The 24,014-nt window shown below is 43.2% G+C and overlaps 1 protein-coding gene across 1 annotated transcript in view; it reads right to left on the bottom strand.

Annotated features, from left to right (window-relative positions):
- Window positions 1–23,778, bottom strand: part of NXPH2 (neurexophilin 2) — a 34,895-nt gene extending 11,117 nt beyond the window's left edge. Inside the window, exon 1 of the mRNA XM_038181956.2 lies at window positions 23,239–23,778. Within this exon, the coding sequence (XP_038037884.1) occupies window positions 23,239–23,289 (51 nt within the window). The 5' untranslated portion in view covers window positions 23,290–23,778. The remainder of the gene's footprint in view (window positions 1–23,238) is intronic.
- Window positions 23,779–24,014: the final 236 nt, after the last annotated feature.

Genomic DNA, 24,014 nt, shown 5'->3' with positions numbered 1-24,014 from the left:
GGGAGAGAGGTTTTAAGAGCCACAGTAAACCATTAAGATGATTTTATGTGTCAGGGAAACCGCATTAATGTAAAACTGCTGTACCTGTTAGAAATCAACTTGATTTTACTCAAGTTGTCATCTAGGTTTTGTATGCCTTATAAATTTTAAATTAAAAATCAATTACAGAACAGCCCTTAATCTCGTCTTTGGAGTTGATTCATATTTGGATGAGAACTCCGAGACCCAGCTGACCTCCCTCCATGCTAAGCACGACACAGAAAAAGGTGATTTTCTATCTTACCACTCACGTGCCATTATTCAATACTTTAACAGCATTATGAGATAGAGTTTTAATAATCTAGCCAGATTAAATGAATAAAAGTATGCTTCTGACAAGTTAGAAACAGAGAGAAGCTGTACGTTTCTAGCAGATTTCAAACTCTGAATTATTACAGCACGTAAGAGATGATTAACAAAGAAAAATATTACAGTTATCTACTCCCTTTGAGAGTCTAACTAATGAACCTCTAACAGCTGCTGTTGAAAAATCAGTAACACTATCACTATCAATTTCAAGACAAAGCACAGCTGACAGATGTTTGAAGTGATAAATCAGGCTGCACAAGGATTAAAATAACAAGCCCCAAATGGCCTTTAAAAGACAAAGGTGCTGCAGCAAACTATTTTCAGCCACTTTGGATACTGTCAAAAGTTAGATCACTGATACAATTATCTTGCAAAACAGTAATGGCCAAAGTAATATGTTACGCAAAATCTAACAATGGCAATACTGGAGCCAAGTTTTTGAAAAGAACAGGTTTTATATTCATTTGCGCTTTTAATGGCAGGACTGAGAATGCCGTGCTGCCCTGAATATTACTTCTGGGAACGAGTTATGAAAAAAAGCGTGCGCTGGGCTGAAGCATAAAATGTAACTGAATTGCATTCTTGTACATTTTAATTAATCCTATTTTAAAGCGAGGAGTTACATTTTAATAGGCAATGAACACACTTAGTTAAATACAGCATCAGATTTTTCTGTTGCTTCACTGCAGGCTTCATTTCCTAACAACCTGAAGAGATGGAGATAGTTAAATGGGTCCATCCCAGGAAGGCCGTGTGTGTGTGCTTGCGGACTGCTGCCTTCCGAGGGACATGGAGGGGAAAGAGAGACAAAGTCAATGTATCTGGACTTGATTTCAGCTTTCACTGTTGTGTGCCTCTTGCCAGAGGGTGTGTAACTCTGTCGTGTTAGGAAATATCCTGTTTGAGGAATGAAAAGCACAGATATTGTCCTGACACTGGTTTTGGGCTTGCCAGGCCAGGCACGCCACGCAGTGAGGGGCCTGAAAGCAGGGCTTGGTGATCCCTTGTCAGTCTTCCACCCCACCATCTGAAGAGGATGTGTCCAAGAGCTGGGCGAGGATATGGGAAACAATTATAATCACAAGATCAATGCTGGCCTCCAAAAAAACCCATTTCACTGCTTGCTTTCCGCATGGTGACCCTGGAAATCTGACTTCCAGGCTCTGCAGGAGGGTAGGCCGAGGCAGAGAAGGAAGGTGGCTTATGGCTCTGGAAGAGCTGCTGCTTGCAGGGCTGAGCAGCACGGGGCTCCTGAAGGCTGGCAGCAAGCATGAGGGGAGAAAACCAGAGAGAAACCCCCTGCCCGTGGCCTTGGGGTGCCATGGGACCTGGGGTGACAGCCCCCTGCTGTGAGCACAGCCTGGCCCCTTCTCGCTGCCCACCCCAGCGTGGGTGTGATGCGGGGGAGCCCACGTCAGTTTGCTAAATTAAATTTAAAAGTCTTTTTCCTTTTGAAGCCACCTAGCATGAGGGAGCACACGGGGCCACTTCCAGATATTTCATTGCTGCCTACACACAAGCCTGCATGCTGCTTTCTGAAATGAATTACTCTCTTAAAGAGGAGAAAATCATGAACTGATGCTGCCTTATTATTAAGTTTGAAGGCGAAACAATATTACCCTTTGACCAGCAGCAGTCAGCCATGCGTGTAGCTGCTGTGCACTGCTTTGTGGTGTAGTACTGACTTACACTGTAAGGTCCTGTTTAAACTCAAATTTAATCCCTTTTAATTTAGTCAGTCATCTTTTGTGTCCCCAAGAAGAGGAAAAACAGAATTCCTTACAGCTTGAATTTGGTTGTTCTTTGAAGATTTGGGGAGCAGTTAGAGATTAGTTGGTCAAATCCTTTCTAAATTAAAAGCTTCCTAAAATAGAAATATTTTCCTTAGCCATTTTTTAGCTGCTTATCAATCTAAGAACTCAACTTTCTGGATTAATTTTAAAAACAAAGAAAGAATACACAATTACTCCCATTCAAGAGCCCTGCTAGATACACAAGATGTTAATTCTGAAATGAAATGGCAGTTTTGAGATGCTTAAGAATTGATGAGGTCCAAATTTGAAATCCAGTCACCATGTGATTTTTAACAGGGTTTAACTAGAAGTTGTTTAGTCATCTGGCCTGTACCTGGGTGTACTAAAATAATGACTTGGCTTTCAAAAACAGAGAAGGGATGACTGATATCCAGTTCGCCTGGAAGACTGTCACAATACGTTTCTGGCTTGTTCCCGTTCGGTAATTCACAGAGGTGTTTAGTGTCTAGGATCTTTAAACATGCACTCTAAGAACACAGAAAGGATCTGAAGAAAGAAAGGCTTACATCAGACATCAATGTTACATTCTAGCACAATAGGAGTTAATACAAATTGCTGTCATTTGCATATAAAAATATAATTTCAAACCTATTTGCTCTACATATGCTGTATCTGTATCAAACAAAAAGGGAATACATTCAGTGCATCTTTACATCTTTCAATCTTTCTTTTACTGTAAATTACTGTGCACATCACCCCAAGTATTAATTTGATCTCATCACAGGATGCATTTGATGCATTTCAATTAGCATATACAGAATAACGTTTCCAGGTTGTATAAAAGAATGATACTGGCAGGGTGCTTGCAGTTGGTGAAACAAGCACTAAAGGCAGATAAATCACCTGCTGGCAGACCAGGGCTGGGGGAGATGGGACTCTAGCACAGCGCTTTCAAGGCACACACATCTAAAATGTGTAGCCTAGAAAATGTACAACCCTAGAAAAGAGACAGCAGGAAGCATTCTCTTCATATGCATATTAAAGGTGTTTTAGAGGAAAGGCTATGAAAATGCATGACCTTAAAAAGTCTTCCCTGGGTTACCATGAATAATGCAAATAGGAATCCAGATTTCGGTGGATACATGTGTCCTAACAGCCAATGTTTCTGTCTACTCTGTTTCCCAAACCTTTGACTACAAAAACCTCAGAAGGCCTAAATATGATGTCAGTTTGGATAACCATTCAATGAGAAATCTCTGCCCTGTTGGCTTTGTTGACTTAACTCACAGCAGACATTTTTTTCCCAAAAGTTTAGATAATGTCTGTGTTATTCACAGTTCTTTGTCAACAACCCCTGTGATTCTCTTCACTGGCCCCAGCCTTGACCATGCACAATAACAAAAAAGTGCCTCTTCTGTAAATCAGCATTCGTTTAAATTTCTTTTTGAGTTTTGTTTTTCAGTTGATCACAGTCTTGAGCTCTTGTGCAGATAATGAATGTGTTTCCAATCTGCTTTCCAGAATCCATAACAGCAAACAAGCCTTACAGGTCACTGCTTAATTCACTTACTGTCTAAAAGGGTTTAACATGAAATCAAGTCTTTCTCATTAAGTAGCCAAATTCTGAGTCTGTACACAAAACCTAAGCAAAATATACAAGTGGGTTTGGGACTGAGATTAATCATGCTGCTTGTTAACACTCAAAAACTGAACAAACTGGGGTTGGGAGGAACAGCTTTTTAAGCAAGAGAAATGAGATGTGATCTGATAAGCAGAAGGTACAAGAGCTGATGACGTGTAAGTAAAGTCAGGCTTGAAAAGGCACACATTCCTTCTTGTTTTTAATGCGTGTTTTCATGCAGATTGTAGAGATCAAAGGAGACAAATCTAGCTGTAACTGCTGCCTAGGCCAAAGCTGGTAATAAGCATAAGACAGCCAAAAAAGCAACTCCGTTGTAAATGTTTTAAACTGCCTCCTCTGCATACCAATGGTGGTTCTACAGGGACTGCAAGTAATCCCTTGTATTAAAATTGAATGTGCTGCCCTACTCGATCAATTACAAAGATTTTTAAAAGTCTATAAATATGTATGTGCATGACTGAATCAGTAATAAAAATGTGATTTTATAAATCTCCAAGTCTCCGTGCTCGGGTCAATAGACTGTGCTAGATCAAACAACGTTACGAGTCCCGATACCTGAGAAGTGCCGGCTGGTCGTGATGATGAAGACTTCCAGGAATGGCTGGCTTGTCTGTGCCACCTGCCTGCACTGCTGCAGGGGAAGGATGGAGGGAACACAGCGCTGGCACCGGGTGGCACTGGCACAGGACACGTCCAAAGCCTGGGGAGATGTCAGCAGCAGGAGGCAAGCATTAAGTGCAACAAAATTAGCCCAGCCGTTTTTCTGCTGTTGCATTAGTGAGATAACCAGGGAGGCCTTTGCTTCCTTCTTTTCTCTGCCCTTTCTCCAGCAGTCAAAGAAACACAGACTGGGTTTTTGGTGCCCTGAGGCTGTGGCACATTCACCAGTGCCAGTTCCCTGTGTGCCAGGCTCACCCATTGCTACAAACTTAATCTGAATCAGGCTTAACCATCAAATTAGCCAGAATATATGCATGGTTTGGGATTAAAAATTTCTAAATAAATCTGTTTCACCTGTTCCTCCTGTCTGGGGTGGAAGCAGATAACCTTTCAGCTGCTGTTTGAGGTGTAGCAGCTCCTCACTGTCCACCAGTCACGCACCAAGGAGAGCAGGACTGCTGGCCTGGCAGTGAGATACATGTGTTGCTATCACCCATGATAACAAGAGCTTGAATATGTTATTTCACTAAACAGAGACTTCGTATTTCCAAATCATGCTCCAGAAAAAATCTTGGCAGATCTCCTTCCAGTCAGCAAAGGGCGACACCTCATTAGTGTAGATAAGATGTTTGTGGCTTGCGTCTGAGTTTGTTTACAGCTCAGCTGAATTTCAGCCAAAATTCTGATAGCTGAATATGGATCGAAATGTCTAAACAATTTTGATGTGCACTTCATTGCTGCTCAATACCCGGAAGGGGATATTTTCTCCAGGGTGCCAGCAGCATGCTTCGCTTAGCTGCTTTTTCTCCCCTTGTCCTCATGGTCACTACGCATGGCAAACCCAGCCCAGCTGGATGGGGCTGCTGCAGTCCCGGCCTCCAGCTTCTCCCACTGCTGTCCCTGCTCTCAAGGTACAAGAGCTCCTCCTGCTGAAGTTGGGATTGAGGAATGAGCGTCTGCCATGCACCAACAGCTTCCCTGCTCCTTGTGCTCCTGCCCGGTGCCATCCTGCCTGGTGCTGTAGGCTGGCAGCGGCCACCACCAGTGGTCCTCACACTGCTGAGGGTCCTCTTCTGTGTCCTGGAGTGCCCCTGGAGCCCCTCATTCCAGACTGCCGCTGAAAGGGTGTTCAGCCACGTACACAAGAAACTGAGAAAAGTGATTAATTTGGAAGGATGTAGGTACTAAAAAATCAGACAAAATTCACAGCTTTGCATGTAGAGATATATTTCTTTTCCTGTAGATTAAGCCCACGTGTGCTACACCCGGGTCATTTTGTAATAAAAGTCATGCATTTTGCTTGTCTGCATAAAGAAAACATAAGAAGAATATGACCCCTAAGAAGATACAACCTGTGCAGCCATCGATGAGTTTCAGTAAGAAGTGTCTCAAAAGCACGTTGGCTGCAGATTTGCCTTCTTGTGTCTGATAGCTACAGGCTGGTCTCATGCAAATAGCTGATATGTGTGATCGTTTCAGAAGTGAATTATAACATCAGGTAGTGCCGAGAGAACATATTCTGTTGCAGAAGGTCAAGAATGGCTAACCACTGCCCTTGTTTTTAATTATTTATATTATATGATAAATGACTGAACAAGATATATGTGCTTTTATTGCTACACTCACGACTTCAGCCGAGCAGATCTTATTTTTTGCTATGTGGCTAATATTGTAATTAAACCTTGGTATACACTTTGGGAATTATTAAAAAGCCTTCAGAGCTGTGCTGCATAAAACACTTCTTACAGAACCATTCCTTTTCTGATTTCATTCATGTTTATATTATTTATATAACCGAGAGAGGGAATCAAATCACACAACCTACAAAAAAAAAAGAGTGAAAAACAGGGCCTTACTTGCTCCCAGTAGTAAAGAAATGTAGCGTTAAGACTTGAAACTCATTTCCAATTTTCTGTGTTCGTAACGCAGTCTCTAAACAGTGCATTATCTCACATACCAGATGTGCAGCAGTATCTAGGTACAACAGGGTGCGATAAGTATGGAATTTCAGCCTTATTTCTTCTTTTATGCTTTAAGTCAAATCCTTACTCTGATTTTAATTTAGGTTTCTGCCTTGTTTTGGTGTGTTTTAGAGGGTGGGAGAATGGTGGGGAGTTTGGCATTCAATTACAGGCATGGAAAAAGAAATCATTTGGGATTCAGAGTATCTTAAGTTAACAGCACAAGAGAAATCAACATCCAAACCTCTAATTTTATTTAAATTGGTGTAAAACTAGACTATAGAAACAACTTATGCTGATGTGATTAACTCCACTCAAGTGGAATTTGGCCCCAAGACAACAGTCTCTTGGCTGATTGCAGCAAGCTGCATTTGGAACTAAAATAAAGTGGAGGGATCTTGAAAGTTACTTGAATCACTGTCAAATGCTATTCAGAAAATACTATTTGCCTATTAAGTAATTTGAACACATTTAAATAAATAACCCATTTATTTTTGTGTTACTAAGAGGTACACCAATAAAAAATAATAAAAAAAAAACAATTAGTGTTCTCTCTCAGCTGAGATGTGGTAACCTCATAAAGCAATCAAACGGTGTTGCAAGAGCATGTTTTTCATGTATAAGTAGTCACTCTGGAAATAGAGGAAATAAAACTTTGCACCAGGCTGAATATAAAAACTTGGATGCAGCATGCTAATTTTCTGGTATGCTAATAGCATTTGGGAGTTGGAAGGTGGGAGTTTCAGCTCAAGGGAAAAGAGAGACCACAGTGGGGGAAAACCAGCTTTATTCTTCAAGGCACTTTTCGTCCTGCTGTTTCTCAAGGAAGGTTCCTTTGTCTGCAAGGAGTCTTCGAGAGCTCTTTGGATTCAAAGGAAACTTCTTGCTGGTTTCTGTGGGCTTTGACTGGGGCCCGGAGTCTGAACATCAGCATGGTGCTGAGCAACCCCATAAAACACGAAAGTTTCTGTGAACATTGAAAAGGTTCAGTTCCTTGCAGGATCAAACAGCTGCACACCTTTAAAGAAGCTGAACATGATATACAGTGCTTCCAGTCAGCCACAAATGGATGAGCTAATTAAATTATTTTTTTTTTCCTCTGGTATAGTCCAATTAAGTTGCTAAGCCAATCACATTGAAATAAATCAACCATATTGTTACATAATTCTTTTTAATAAACAGAGATATCATTACATGCACTAGGTTCTAAGGGTGCCAGATGCTCCTAAACAGGGAGTCTAATTTATATCATTGATTTCAAGAAGCAACCCATTCATGTGTGATAGGCGTTATCTCAGATTAAAGTATCTCATATATAAATGAGAGCACAGATGAGCGAAATGTGGACCTTACTGAATTCCCCATCACACAATCACACAAAACTGTTGTCCAAAACACTGAATAAATGGCTTTGCTGAGACTGTTCTGCTTAACGCAGTTAATAGGACTGCAACAAAACAGAGAGGCAAAAATACCCTATCGTAATTATTGCACCAAACTTGATGAAAAAACACTTGATCTTCAAAATACCATGCATTTTGCTGAAGTGAGAACCCAAGCTGGAAGGTTGTCTCTCTGTAATGTGAAGGGGGGTTCATGGCCTTGCCCACGGCTGCCAGCCCGCAGTGCTCCCTGGAGCAGAGTGCTCCTTGGCAGCGGGGACTGCCACGGACTTAATGCCTCAGAGAGGGCAGGAAAACCAGTCTCCCCCTGAAAAAAAAAAAAAAAAAAAAAAAAGAGATTATGTGCTTTAGTTTTGATTAAGGCTTCAAGGATACTATTAGAGGAGAGGGGAAGCAGAGGCGTTGCCCTCAAATACTGTCAGTGATGTAGGCTCCCTCAAAGAAGGGCGTAATACGCAGATCTAACCCAGTAATCAAAGGTTGTTTTTATCTTTCATGCCCTTGGTTTAGGCTTTTTTCTCTCTTGGAGGAGATTATGCAAAACAAAAACCGTCTTGGTTTGTTTTTTTTGTCGGCTTCATTGGAGGACTGAGTGAGTCACACAGAAGCCAACGTAGGCCGAGGAAGGTTAGCTGACCCTGCTAGGCCCTCAGCAAGCTTTTCCTGGAGAAACTGCCTCTGAGCAGTAATAACCTGCACCCCTCCGAGATGGATGCCACCAGGACATCATTGAGAGGGAAGAAATGGTGATTACTGAACATTTTTGCTGCTCCCATGCCTACCACCCGAGTTTGTTCCTGTTTATTTTGGACCTCAACAAAACAGCCTCAGCTTTGTGTGTTTACTCGGACAGCGATGATTGAGAGCTACTTCTCTGGAAAAAAGCTGAAGGAAAAACCCCTGTGGTTTCCATTTGGACATTAGAGGCTTGATGTGTTTTGCTGTCACATTCTATTTTTAAATGCATGACACTGCACAGGTGTTCAGACTCTAAATCCTTGGCTAAATCTGTCATCTCTCAGCAGCTTGTCACTATATCAGCTAACAAACTAAGGGAGAACCAAGTTCCCGTATGGTAAAAAACTGCAAGTGCTTGACAACGGTTGACCATAATTTCTTTCCGTCACTGAATTGATCAATTTTCAGGTGTTACATTTGCTTTGAGGTTCATTTGTCTACCTAGAAGTACCCAATTTAGTAATTTATCTACAAGCCCTTAATTTGTAGGACACAAGCTAACAGACAATTAAAAATGCAAATCATTTTTGCAGGAGCAAAAGTTGTTAGTCTGACTCAAAGCACAGGCTGGCAGTTTCACCTCCGAGCTTGCTATCCATAATACACCGGTTGAATTCATAAAGACACGATTTATGGCGAATTGCAAATCATCTTCCTGCTTCTGCCTTAAGCAGACATTATTTCTGTACCTGTGGGTACGGCTGAATGTAATACAGCTAAGAATCTAATAATCAGTACTTTAGGCAAGCTGGTCTTGAGATTCTACTCCAGAAGTTGGTTAACCCACACTAACGTTGTTCTGGAACTTTTTGTTCAATCTTTTGCATTGCTGATGAGGACTTTAGGGAAAAATGTACCATGTTCAAGCTACATAGAAGGAAGGTTGAAGCGGTTCGTACAGGACTACTGCTCTAGGGTGACCAAGAGAGAGCATGTTGCTGCTTCCCCTGGAGCACCCTCATCCTACAGAAACGTTTCCAATGCCCAGAAGCTTATTTGCTTCTGAATCCACATAGCTATTTGCTGCTGCAGCATTGGAAGACCAAACTCAAGACCCACACTTGCAAGTTTTAGATCTCCCTAGAGAGACTTGTAGCAGATCATCATGCCCACCTAGCTCATTTAGAAGGAAAAAAAAAAAAAAAAAAAAAGTGAATGGCAACTATTCCTTTGCAGGAGATTCTTTAAAATTTGGCTTGATGATCGTTTAGCATTCATCACTAAACAAGAACATTGCTGCCTGTTTCAGTGACATACTATTGATTATGTAGTGTGGATTCATTGCAATAGATTAATTTGTACGCCTAAGTGCAACTAATTCAAGTCCTCTGAGATGTTGATTCTATTCCCTATGCAATATTTACTATCAGTAGAAAAGAACTGAGTTGGGGATCCCCTGAGCAATCCCAACACAGACTATGAGAGCGATGGGTATCAACCAAGCATGCTGAGCAAGCTGGCTGATGTTTCTGTAAGGCCATTCTCTATCAGATTTGAAAGGTTTTGTAGACAGGGAGAAGTCCCTGATGACTGGAGAAAAGCAAACGTAGTGACCATTCTCAAAAAAAAAAAAAAAAAGCTAAGAACAATCTGGGGGATTACCAGCTGCTCATATTTCCTTCAGCCCCTTGGGGAAATTATGGAACAAATCCTCTCTGAAGTCACGTCTGGACACATGAAGGGGAAGATGATGACTGGGAATAGACAGTCAGATTTACCATGGATTTACTAAATTTGCCATGCTTGACTAAACCGATTGTCAAACATTTATCAAAAGACTAGATCTGGGGGTTGGGAGATAACAGAAGAATGTCATCTACTTTGGTTAGCCATACTTAACATGGGTTGTTACAGCCTGGATGAGCAGACTACTAGTTGGGTGTAAAAGTGGTGGGACCCCTGCTGAGAGTCAGTAACAGAGTCCCACTCTTCTGCAAGAGTGCAGGCAGAATTCACTAAGGGATTTTCTAGGGTTAAGTTTTCATAATCGTGAGTGTTACTGAAAGGTTTTGAGGTAGTTTGCTATAAAACACAGTGTAAACAAACAAAAAAATCAGAACTACTGCATAAAATGTTTTATACAATGTTGTTTACTTCATATTTCTTTATAAAATTAGTTTCAGAATATTATAACTGAAGTTGTTACTATCAAGACTGAAGAATCTGAAGATCTGACTTAATGCCCACAAACACTGACAGGTGCAAGTATTTAAGTTAACTTCTTCCTCTTCATATTTGCAGTGTGCTTTCATCTCTCAAGGTCCAGAGTTATGCCAGAGGTGCAATAAAACGTGACAGAAGTCCAGCCTTCCACAGGTTAAGCAAGCAAGGCCAGGAGGACAGGTACTGCCACCCCGTCCTCCCACTCGTAGTCTTTCCTTCATCGGAGAAATGCTTGTGCCAAGATGCTGGAAATGATCCATTTAAAAAAATATTTTACTAACAGCTTTATTTTTTAAACATGGTGACTAACAGTTGATTATAAGCTTAGAATGGCAGCATATAAATTAATTTTCACATCCCTTGAAACAAAAAATGTATGTACTCTGTGGTAGACCCAAAGGATAGCTTTTGTCTGCTAACTTCCAAGGACATTGCTTTACATATGTATACACTCTGTGATAGGATGAGATGTTCTTCCTGGCTTGGTAATATAACTAGACACAGATTGCTTCATACTTAAGTTGTCTGGAAGAAAGTGCACTTCTTGAATTATGGTTAGAACCAGTGTTCAAAAGCATTTCGAAGAGAACAGAAGTTGTAGGTGTGTTTTTTTTCTAGCTGATGGATTTCAAAATATCCCAGCACAGACATGATTAGCACTGTGTGGCATAAGGATTTATCTCAAAAGCTAACTTTTGAGAAATGCATTTATATTTCACAAGGCTGGAAAGCGATTAATTGTGATCTACTGGCATAATCTATCATCCTATATATCGAGGCTGCATTGCAGACCCCATCACTTCTAGCATTGGGACACTCTGCAGAGAGGACTCAACCAATTGGTCCTAGAATTGGGACTGCAACCAGAAAGTGAACAACCATATTGGAAAAATAGACATATCTACACACTTAGTAACTCACATCAATCAGTTTGACTTATTTATACTGTTTTTCAGAACAGTAAATTTAGGAAATGCACAAACGATTAATACATTATTATAGTACTGTAATTTATAAGAAGAACAACATTCAGGAAAAGCTATATTGCATCTACTGCTAAACCTTTGCTGAGGGGGAAGAGACTGCTAAAATACCCACCTTGCAAACACTACTTAAACTTGACAAAGTACAGCCTGGAAAGGTTATTCTGTATCTTATCCTCCAGGGTCAATAATTCTATACTTGGAGCCTTCTCTGTACTGATTTGTGTTTCCATGCAGTCTATATTTCAGATAGACATGCACCTTGATGTTCTAACAAAATTGATGAATTTCTCCCACACATTTATTGTTCTTATTTCTGACTACTGCAAGAAAAAATAGCACCTTGTCTAGTTCTTAATGGAAAGTTTATCTATTAAAGATGATCACTTGTATGAGAAACAGGTTGTGGTGCCAGGTAAGAGGACTATTTTACAGACTTCTCCAAACACATTTCTTTCAGGAATAGGAAATGTGAAGTAATGTCGGGTTTATATCAACAACACATCTGATGATTTTCTACAGCCTCTTTCAGCAGAAGCTTTTCTCACATATTGACAGCTACGAAGGTTGCCATTGCTTGCAAAGAAACATGTCCCTCAGGAGTTTGTGGTGTGTTTCTTTAGCCAGAAATTAAGAGACTGAGCAAAATATTCAGGTATACAATCTGTTTACGTGTAACTCCTGCTGTTACTTTTCTTTTCAGCCACCACTGTATTTTCTCTGAGCATTGATGGGTGTTGAGCCCTGTACATGAAGCAGAAGGCACTTTTCAAGAGCTTGCGATGGAAGCAATATGTTAGGGAGATTGGTAAGGATGTTTCTGGTTAGATAGGAGAACATTCTCCCTGAGTGCTAAACTGATCAAAACTGCATAACTGTACTCATCCTACCTTTCAGTGTAGTGCTCATTAGCTTGTAAATAGTGCCAATACAGTCACGTAGCTCACACCTTCAGGATATATGCCTGGTGTACACAGCGTGCCATTCTCACGGGCAGACTGCTGGTGTCCAGAGTAAAGCTGCCTAGATAGAGTGTCCAGAGACGGATAAAAACATACAGTAGTGAACACTTTGCAGTTTGAAGTAGGATAAATACACCATCAATAGAACAGGATTTTTTGACAGTGGGATAAAAGTACAAGGTATTTTATTTCACTGGCTTCAGATGCGCATTTGTGATTTTATTCAAAAGAAGAGTTGGTCAAGAGTATCACTCAGAATATACTGCTTCCTCCTGAATCTAACCCATTTTCTTCATCTGCAAAATTACTGGATTCTCTAACACTTGGATAGTTTCTTGTAACATTAACAAGCTGTCTTACTACTGACTGGGTCAGCCCTGCAGATATCTTTACATTAAGAGGCTCTGGGGGAGTTAATGGGAGTAAGAAACAAAAAAAGTGACAAAAGGCACTCCAAACACACATGGTCAGTAACAGAGATCAACAGAGAGCCAAAACTTGATTTAACTCACAATGCTACTGCTGTGGTTCTTCAAGAAAAAGGTCCCCAGGAACAGGCAAATAATGCAGCCTACAGCAAAGCACATCAATAGTGATAGAAAGAAGAAAGGTAAGCGTAACAGGAAGGAATTAAGAAAACTTTGTGCGTAATATCAGGAAAAGCTTACTAAATAACACAATGCTGTCAGCTCTGAAGCTTCCTAGGGACTACTGTGAGACCTAAAACAAGCTGAGGAAGAGTACTGGGAAGCTTAGGGCAGCAGCAATCCTACATTACAGGAGGATATTGGATACCTTTGCCTGGTGTCTGTCTTCAGAAGTGAAACACAAGAATAGGGAGAGCTCAAGAGACAGCAAACATGTTTTTTCACAGGTTCATAAGGGATGCCTAAGTCCTAAATCTGTAACTTTTAAAATCGCCCTGTAAGACATACAACCCAAGTAGTCCTTATGTTTTAAGGATGAGAACTGCCTTTAGTTGTTTTGGAGCACATCTCGCCAAGGACATCAGCGCTAATCCACCTATGGGCTCTGTTGGGACACGAGTCCAGGTATTCCTGCATCGATTTCTGCTGAAGGATCCAATTCAGGCCATGGTTTTCACACACCTTATACTAAGGTCGAAGGAGAAGGAAAAATAGTTGCAATCCTCCACCACTTTGTGTTCTGCGCATCGCCTGGTAGGTGTGAGAGGAAAGCCACCTTCCTGACCTCACTGAATTTCAGCTCGCATATCCCACTTCTAAATTTGTGTTTGTTCTCTCTTCCTCCAAAAAGTGAATCTAAATAGCTTTGAGGGAAGGGACTGAGCACCCTCATGAAATATACTGTCTACCTTGGTAAATATGATACTGTCTTGAGAGACACGGACTCCCTTTCTCTTCCAGTACTGTAAACTAGGATAACCGCTAATTTATTTGCACATAGGGAATTTATTCATCAGTCCTTAAAAGCTGTTGTATGTTAAGCTAAACAGCTTAATGTAGCAAGGCTGCTGGACTCAAGTGAAAAAGCTCTCCTTGCAACCTAGGGGAAGGCTCTGCAGCTTCTAAAAGGGATGCATTTAAGTCACTGCTCCTTCCTGCCTGGGATCTTACCAGGTACAGCACGTCCTTCTGTGCAGCGAGCTCTCCTGAATCCCCTCTCAGGCACAATATGCAAACTGCAGGTGTTTAATTCAAAGCTGCCATAGGGGTGACTTCTGTGCTATCTTTTCAGAACTTGAAATTTTCCAGAACTGTAGAAAAACGCCTGACTGCTTTTAGTTAAGATGTTATTCTTAAACTGAGGAAGTGAGCAGAACCTCCATATTAGCATAGGTTTTCTTGCCTGACTAAAATTGATTACTTCTTTTCCAGTTGAGCATTTTGAAGAGGAACCCGAACCAGATGAATTATGCAGTAGCCCACGTTTTCATCAAAGCCAAGGAAAGATTAAAATGTCTTGCGGCCTCTACATGCCTGTACAATAACAAGCAAATCCCTGAAATGTGTCTGTCCCAGGATGTCCTAAAGAACTTCTGATCAGGACTCGGGTTTCTTCAATTTTCAGACTTGTTTCTGTTTAGAATACTGTTTTAGCCCATTTCCTATGAAAAAAAAAAACAAACTTCCTATGATGCCGTTACTGCAGCTATACATGTATGTCAGTCCCTCTCTGACAACTGTTCAACCATTCTGTGCACTTCAACTAGATCTAAAAGACCTAGAGATCTCAAAGATAATTACATTTCTACTAAATAATGGTACTAGGAAGACAGAAGTCAGGGTACAGGGCCTGTATTCAAAGTACAGCAGGCTTATTAATGCCTGCTCACAGCCCAGTTTATCTCAGTGCTAACATCCTTCTGTGTCTTCAGAGAATATCACTGGTACAGGACAAATCAGGTACAGTGACTACTGGTTTGCATTATCAGCACTACAGTTCTAATATCTAAATAGGACAACATTGAATTTCCGTTACATTTATCTGCTTTATTGACATGAATTAAAAATAAAGTCTAGTCGTTGATCTGAACAAGACAATGCAATCCATCAAACCCAAAGAAAGATACAAGAACTACTATATTTTAATTTTTTGCCATATTAAGCTTGTTATTCCACCAAAAATAAAGTTTGTTGTTCATTGAAAGAACATTGAAAACCTCACCAGAAAGCAAATTTCTGCAGAATGGTATTCTTGGTCACTGTAACACAAAGTTAGGTATTTTATATTCCTTCCTTCCCCAGTTGTTCAACATTAAGTATTAAAAAACACTGAAACCTTGACTCTAGAGAAAGCAGAGTAACAGATCCCATCCAATATTCACAGAAGTGTTTTGTTAAATAAAATGTGGAGTTTAATTCCCTGGTCCCAGAGTTAACAACTGAGTTGAAAACCACTTAGTTTTAAGTGGAAACATTCTAGAAGTGCATTACACAATCTAAGATTCAAATTGATAAAGCCTTTGGATTGTCCTGCTACCAGGGATTTCAGACAGACAGCTCTCAGCACAGTGTGAACTGATGACCACTAGGAGATCCTGGAAAGGCAGCTGCAACTCCTTAGTTTCCTGTACAGATAGAGTATGTTTTGCTTTAAAAAAAGACAAACAAACAAAAAAGTGCAGTTGGGCAGCAGAAAGGAAGGCACTTTGGATCACGTGGACATCTCCAGGAGGCAGAGAAAGCCTGGTGGGACTTGGTGGCTGGGCTGATGGCTGGACTTCACCATCATGAAGGTCTTTTCCAGCCTAACTGATCCTATGATTTTAACAGAGAAGACTTAAGGGGGATTCAAAACTAAGTCAAATTTCGATGTTTCCATGACGGGAAGACTAATTCCATAGCTATACAACTACAGCCAATTCCAAGCTACACAAGGGATCAGCTTGATCCCTTGTGGAGGGATGAACTTGAGTCTGGCATCCATCTCCAGCAGTACCACAGCACCCATCCCAACCCAACAAGGAGTTTAATGCCAGTCTTTTCCTTGCCTTGAGCGATCATAACATTGAGATTAACCAATGGACAAAACCTCATTCATTTTAAAAGAAAGAAAGGTGCAATTTAGCTAGTGATTGCTGTATATAACTGTTTCAATCATCTAAATTAAAGGGGACCGGGCTAACACACCAGATAACCCTTCAGCGGTGTCACAGCAACAAAGGTAACATTATCTGCTATGAATCTTTCCACAAAGCTGATTAGCATTTTGTTATCTTAATGAGTGGAAAACAGCCTAAGCTTTCGGCTTCTCCCTCACATGCTGTTTGCTCAAGAAACTGAAGGACTGGGTTTCGCTCGTCCCTTGCTTCCCACTGTGTTGCTCTAAAAATGCCCCTGTCTCCAGCCTAAGAGTTAGATTCAGCACCACTCTTCATCTGCTACTGTATTTTCCTCAAAAAACAACCAAACAAATAAGAACACACCACACCTTTTTCTTTCCTCTTTTTTTTTTTTTTACCCTAAGCAGTAAGTCATATGAATCAACACATGGCGATACACTACAGATGCAAACAGACAGGAGACGTCAGCTTCTCCTCTGACAAAGTTCATCCTTGCCCCTGCCGTTGTATTGAGGCAGGCCAGTGGGAGGAGGGACAGCAGTGTGGAACATTTTCCTGGTGCACTGGAGGCAAAAAAAAGTGAGAAACACACCGTGAGGATCTGGTTTACGTTCAGCCAGCCTTTGTTCCTTGGTTTCACAAAAAAGTGAGTGCACACTTCTTGACTATAAAGTGCCATGAAGTCCTGCTAGTGAGTGCTATAAAGCTACCATCACGTACCTGTTCCTGCACTACAATCTCTGAGGACTGCAGTAACCAGCCCGTGGGAACTACAAGAACCCAACTGCTTGAGGTAAGGAGAAAATTTGGGCTGGGAATCCCACGGGTGGTTAAGCTGGCAGTGCTGGAGGAAGACACTCAGCAGTAGCAGCTGCAGCTGGAGGTTGGAGGGAAATCACTGGCCATGAGAACCTCCAGGGGAACAGCAACTCCAACTTTCCAGACCCACGTAATGAACAACAGAAGCAGCCAGCAGATGCTTGCAGGGAGAGAAATAAACAAGAAAAAAAAAAAAAAAAAAAAAAGCTGAGCAGCCAGCTTTAAAGGAAAAAACTTCACGGTCCATGTCTTACCATCCTGGGATGCTCAACTTTGGGGTTCCCACTCCCTTTTCAAGGCAGAAAAACCAGCAACAGTGCCAAAAACTGCTGATGGAAACCACCTGGTTCTTGCACTTGTGCAAGCAAAGACTCAGAACAGGTCAGGGAAACAGACCTTGCTCCTCTTGGTCCCTCTGTCCCTCTCCTCCTGCAGTGACTGCTCAAGTTCACTCCACCTGCCCATCTGGCTTTTTAATTTCCATCATCTTCCTCCCTCTGATATTCACCTCCTACCCCCACAAACAAGTCCCAGTGTTCCTCTTCCTCAGGTCAGCCTCAAGCACAGCCAGCTCCTTCGCCAAAGCCCTTAAATCCACACAATGACAGAACAAATACAGCAGCACATCTATGCACAGTGCTTTGTTTTCCTAGATACTGGCTACAGCACGATGAAATTCAGGTTGAGTTTATACTGGTGATTCATGGTTCTAGAAATACCCGGTCATCACCAAAACCAAGTTCTCTAAAGTCAGGAAATTCTCAAATGGTTATTCATCACAAACATAAGCCAAACATGCTGGATTTGGGGAAGCAGAACTAAAGTGCTCTAAATAACCTTAACTCTTCATTGTAATGGCACAATAACCATAATTGGTCCCAGCGCACACAAAAACTGCTTTTAGAGACACTGGATTTTTAGGTTTGTTTTTTTATTTCTCCCTATTCTTACATTTTCACTTGCCTGCTATTAGTAACTTATATTGCTACCAGCCAGTTGGAACAAATAGAAAACCTGAGCTCGAGAACTCCAGCTCTTAAAGCTCTTTACAAATAATTCCACCTTAAGTTATAGTCAAGTTGCTCAGATTGGGTATTTAGAGCAAGTGCTGCAACCCAGGGAGCCCAGAGCACTGTACCAGCACCAAACTCTGCCTCTAGGACACAACTGTTTGGTCTTCTGTGGACCCATCTTCATAGCTCTTCATGTCCTCTTCCCATCTTAAGATGTTTCTTTTTCCTTCCAGCCCTGAAATAAGCTTTAGCTGCAGCTGAACCGATGGCTGGCCACAACAGCAGCCACAAGAGATCCTCTACAGCAAAGGAGCTACAGTGTTTTCCACGCCCTGACCTGTGAACCTCAGCCTTGGTGAGACATCCATCTCCAAATTCATCCAGCCACCCCTTCCACCTCTTGCTCACCCAGCAGTGTGAGAGCCACAGCGCAACGGCTGATGGATGGGCTGAATTTACAGAGCATCAGGGAAAGCCTGCAAGTGTGGGAAGGGCTAAATTGCAGAAGAGAGGTTCTAAGAGGGTGAAACGTGACTGACGGGGACTTAACACTACTGATGCTCTGCTTCTGTACAGGTCCTCCCATTTTTAACTTTAACTCTGACTGATTCTTCACCTACCCAAGGAAACCTCAAACTACAGCCATAAACAGGGGAGAAAAGGAAGAGAATGAAAATGGGATGGGAACAAGGGATGGGGCGAGGGGAAACATACACAAAGGTATTCAGGCTATTCTGGTGAAAGGTCCAAACCAGAACATTTGGAAATCGAGGTCAGGGTGAATGCATCAGAGTCACGTAAATGGGAACCTCCCCTGTGATGTGGTAAAAATGTCACAGCCAATAGCTCTGCTTTATAACTGGGAATAGCTACGTGGTGAGCTACAGATAGGCAAAAATCAAGACTAGAGACGGACTGACAGAGAAAATGCACTGTCCTCTGAAGTACACCTGCTTTTAGATGCATTCTTCTTTAGATGTGTTTTTAGATGTGTTTTCCTTTTGACACACAACTCTGAGTTCCCTCCTTGCAGAAACCAAGGCTCAGGAAGCAAGCAGAAGGATGTGACTGACCCACTGCATCCCAATTCACCAACTTAGCATTCGGGCTCCACTCACTTCTCAGTTTCACTTCCCTGGCAGTTACACTACGATACAGGTAACAAAAGTGCTTACAGCACATCTCTGGTAGGCAGATCCCAAAGCTCTTTACAGTGGCAGACAAATGCTCTCCATGTCCCAAGTGGATAGATTGAGGCTTGGATTTTGAGTGTCCTGTGCTTGGGAAGCCCGGGGTTTCTTGTGGTCTCACAGACATCACTCAAATTGACTTGCTCAACAGTTTTTAAATAGGATCCACAACCTTTCTGTGCCCCAGTCAAACTGCAAATAAACCATGAAAAACGTCAGGCACCAGCTCCACAGAACCGGGCTAAAAGATGTGATGCTGCTGCAAGCTGAGTTTCGCGTGGCATCTTAACACCCCTCCTAAACTAAACCTGGCCCATCCACCTTGATGCATGCTCCTCATTTGGGATGATGAAAATCCCAAAGTGCTGAAACCAGCATTTCCTGGGCTGTCTTAACTTCACTGCCTTCACTCCTTAGATTACTTCTAGTACCTTATTACACCAGAATAAGATGCAGGTGTACAATGCTTACAGCACCGAGAACACCAAAACAAACCAAAAGGAAAGCTGGGCTGAATGTATTTCATGGCAAATATCTCAGTGAAATTAAAAGGGATGGAATTTCATCCCTGTGCTTCCCAATGACCAGAGGGTAGCATTTACCTTTCACAAACAGAGTTTGGAGTTTTACGTGGTGGCTATTTCTGATTCTCACTGCACTGACTCGTTACACGCTGCAAGTCTGCAAGGTGACGGTGACAAAATTAAAGAAGCCAAGAGAAACACACTTCTGGTTCTACGCCCCACATAATATAAATATTTTAAATGGAAATGCAGCTTTATCTCACTTTTCAAGCTATTTCTGCTGACGAAGCATTGTCTTGTACTACAGCATGTTATGAAATGTTCTTTCCTACTTAAGTTGTTAAGACCTTTTAACTCTGTTTTAAACTCATGCTGTAAAAAATTTGGCTTAACTGTCAGGCAAAATTATATTCATTGTAGGTAAAAATGTCATCCTTTAAAAAGGCCAAAACAAAGCGTCACTGAAATTCACAGCAATGGATGCTATATTCAGCCTAGGTGGAGAAAAAATCTTGAAACAATAACCTTTGTCACTCTATTTTTTTCTCATCTATCCAAACACTATTGGGAAAAACAAAACAAAAACAAAAACGCGGTTTTAAGTGTTTGTAAAATAACTAACTCCCTCGGTTTATAAATGGTGACAGCTCTGCCCACTGCTAACACTAGAAGCGAGTTCCTTGGGAGGACTGCTGACACAACTTTAGCTATGGGCGCTGGAAAACGCTGCTGCAATCCCTTTTTAATTCCAGCCGGCTGAGATCAGGAGCAACCCAACAGCTGAGCTGAATACCCTATGGAACCACGGGTCCCACCTGCGAGTGCTGCTCTGTCCCTGCCCCTCGCCAAAGCAAAGTACTGCTTACACCACCTACCTACAGCAAAAACAGACCTGAGCTGATTCAAACCCTACGTACAGCCCCCTGCTCCCTCCCTTGTAAAGCAAAGGGTGAGTCTTGTACATTTTAAAGACCCCATAAAGTATGTTAAAGAAGGGTATTAAATGTGGCATTTTAACAGTGCAAATTAGGAACATGAAAACACCAAATATATTACAGTATGTACTTTAATAAGATCTCCTTAAAATGAAAATTCCCAATACCTTAGTCTTTTCAATTTCCAATATGTAGAACTCCATTATTCATACAGAGATAATTATGAAGGCATTCAGGAACTATGTGAAAATTAAAAAGCTTACTGATGACTAACGGTAAAGGAAAAGCATCTCCTAGTGACAATACAGCGTATCAATTATTGGGCTTCTTATCAATAACAGCCTGGACATCACTGACCGAGCACTGCAAATTATTTTTTGATCTATACTGACAGCACGAACCAAAATTCACTTTCGAACTGAACGCATTTATCCAGACGCCAGTTAGCACCTCAACCTGACACAGCTGCATGTTCCAGCCTTGCTGCTTTCCATACCCAAATAATGCAAAGTAGTTTAAGAGATGCAGCCGTGCTCACACTGCAGGCATTATTGGCACGCCATCCACTAGTTAAAAATAATAATCCAGGAAAGTGTTACAAAAACGTATCCACACTCCACTGAGAAAATACCAAACATGAACTTCTGATTGAACGGTATTGCATATAACACCATCCCCGAACTAACGCTGTTCAAAAACGCAGTGAGATTTTCTGCCAGCATCTCCTCAAATTTGTGAAGTTTTACCCCATATCTGCACATCTTTATAAAGTGGGCAAACAGATGACACCCTTCTGTGTTCGAAAGCCAAGCAAGAGTTTGAGGTCTAATGAAAAAGTATTTCTGGCTTCATTAAAATGTAGACTGTAGATGCAAAGATGTTTTGCAACCTAACAAGTCTGTTTGCATTTAAAAATTAAGATTGTGCCATCAATAAGGGTTTGATGGCAGCACTTCTGGGTTACTAGAGTGCTGTATTACAAAACTGCAAGCCACATTTTTTTTCTTCATTTGGCTGTAGTGCTGAGCATTCTGCGTTTTATTAATATTAACCGTACTCATTGTTGGTTAAGAAACAGTTGAGAATTAGCATCACCGATGCCTGCCTGCTGAAACTGCTAATTAGATTCCAGGAAGCCACCAGGCACTCCAAGTATTGCACAGAGAGAAGAGGATAGCACAGAGACTTGTATTCTGTGCATCACCACCAGCACCAAACGTATTTGCCTGCAACGTATAATAAGGTGTAGCTTTAACCAGATGTTTACCAGAAATTAACCAGATGTTCTGGAAACGCATGCCAAAGCGTTTTCATATGTATTTTTAGTAATAGCTGGGCTTTAAACGACAAATCTAAAGCACCTCTAAAATCTCAAACATTCTCCCTTTGCGTTAAATTATTACTTACACTAACTTGTGTATGCAATAAAACTAATCGACAACAAAACTTTGCTGGTTTGTACGTGAGGAAAACAGAAAACTGAGCACTCCTGCGTGAGTTCGGTGCCACATCCACCTGGAAACCTGCACCGGCTGCGTGCCAGGCAGCAACTTTGCTTCTTCCAAGCAGGCAGCCTCCCTGCAAAGCCATTTCAGCACCACAGCAAGCAACCTCACGATGCTGTCTGAAACACTATCCACACAACCGAGGGATACAATGAATCCCTCTGCTTTCTGCCTAATAAATAAAGCGGGGCATGTGTGCGAGGGCTCGGAGGTGCGAGGAAGGAGCCTTGTTGTTTAGTCCCCTTCTGCTCAGCAGCTTGGCCGTCCATTTACTGCTCCCCATCCGCACCTCTCACCCCTGCAGAGGTGCTCTCACCCCTGCCTTGCTCAGCTGGGAGCTGCCGTGTGAGTGAAGGATGCCAACAGCCTTTGGTCGTCCGAAAAGGGTGGCGGTGCCTTATCGCAGGGCTGCAGCTCGGGCGCCTCGCTGCTATACGACAAAGTGCGGGAGCGAGAAACGTTACACGACAAGCACAAGCCGGAGAACGGATTAGGATTTGACATAAGCTTCCCCCGAAAACTAATCAATCAATTCACGCTGCAACATTAGGAGCCGGCTCTCGGGGAGGGTGGTTAATCCCTTCAGGGTTTATTACACGCTCCCTGTTGGCTACGGTGACAAACTTTGGAGGTGCGAGGCAGCCGGGGAAGGGAGGCAGAAGTTTGGCAGCACGAAGCGGAGGTGACAGGGGAGCACGCCGGCAGAAATTCCCGAAATAATCATCATAATAATAGTGATGGAAAGGGGGAAAAAAAAAATATAAAGTCTTGAAAATCGCGTTTGGTTCGGCTGCGGCCGCTGGCCCCTAAGGGAAACGTCCCGCTGGAGGCCACCCCGCTCCCCTAGCGCAGGATTTATATTAAAAAAAAAGGGGGAAAAAGGGATAAAAAGGCAGAAGGAAGCCCCTCGGCAGCCAGCGGTCGCTCCGGGGGCCGGCGGCAAACTTCAGGAGAGCGCTGCCGGGCCTCGCCCCCGCGCTCCCCCGGCCCGGAGGGGTGCAATTAATAAAGGCAGATAATTAATAAACAAACAAAGCAGGGTTGGGGGGAGGACGGAAAGGGGTCCGGAGCCTGTAGGGGGGGGAACTTACGAGCTGCAGCAGGACGCCCTGGAGCACGACGAGGGGCCGCAGGGGCACCATGGCGGCTGCCGGTCTAGGCGGCGGCTCCCTCGGCGGGGCCGTGGCGCATCCCCGCGGCGGAGGGGGGGCGGCCGGGGCTCGGGGAGGCGCCGTGCCCCCCTCACAGGGCGCTGCGGGCCGGCGGCGAGCCCCCGGCGCTGCCCCCGGCTCTGCCCCGCCGCTCGGCTCCGCGGGCGGCCATGGCGGGCGGGGGGCGGGCAGGGGGCGGGAGCGCTGCCGGCCCGGAGGGGTCCCCTCGTAGCCCGCTGGTGATGATGATGATGATGATGATGATGGTGGTGGTGGTGGCGGCGGCGGTGGTTGTGGTTGTGGTGGCGTCCCCCGCTGGGGGAGAGCCGTGGTGGGGCTCCCGCTCCCGACGCCCCGGCTTTTGCCGGCAAGTTTAAAGCCGCGCCGCAGCGGCCGCCCCCTCCTCCTCCGCCCGCCCGCCCGCCGCTGCCGGGGCGGGCTCCGTGAGGCCGGCGTGGTGCCGAAGGGGAGGCGGGCGGAGGGCTGCTGCCGCTCGCAGGGAGCCGGACGGGTCCCCTCCTCGTCCCCAGCCCACCCTCAGGGGGGGAGCGGAGCCCTCCGGGGGAATTAAGCCTGCCCACGGGTCGGCCACCGCGGTCTCCGCGCTCCCGTCTGCCCGGCTGAGGCGGGATGCTGTGCCCGGCCGGTCCCTGTGGGTGCTGAGGGGCTCGGCAGGTTCCTCACATGAGTCTGGGCAATGGCATTTGGGCATGAGG

This window comes from Anas platyrhynchos, chromosome 7 (assembly GCF_047663525.1).
Source record: "Anas platyrhynchos isolate ZD024472 breed Pekin duck chromosome 7, IASCAAS_PekinDuck_T2T, whole genome shotgun sequence".
In the NCBI taxonomy this organism is placed as follows: Eukaryota; Metazoa; Chordata; class Aves; order Anseriformes; family Anatidae; genus Anas; species Anas platyrhynchos.
Note: the sequence above shows the minus strand (reverse complement) of the source record. Positions and strands in the feature narration are given on the sequence as shown.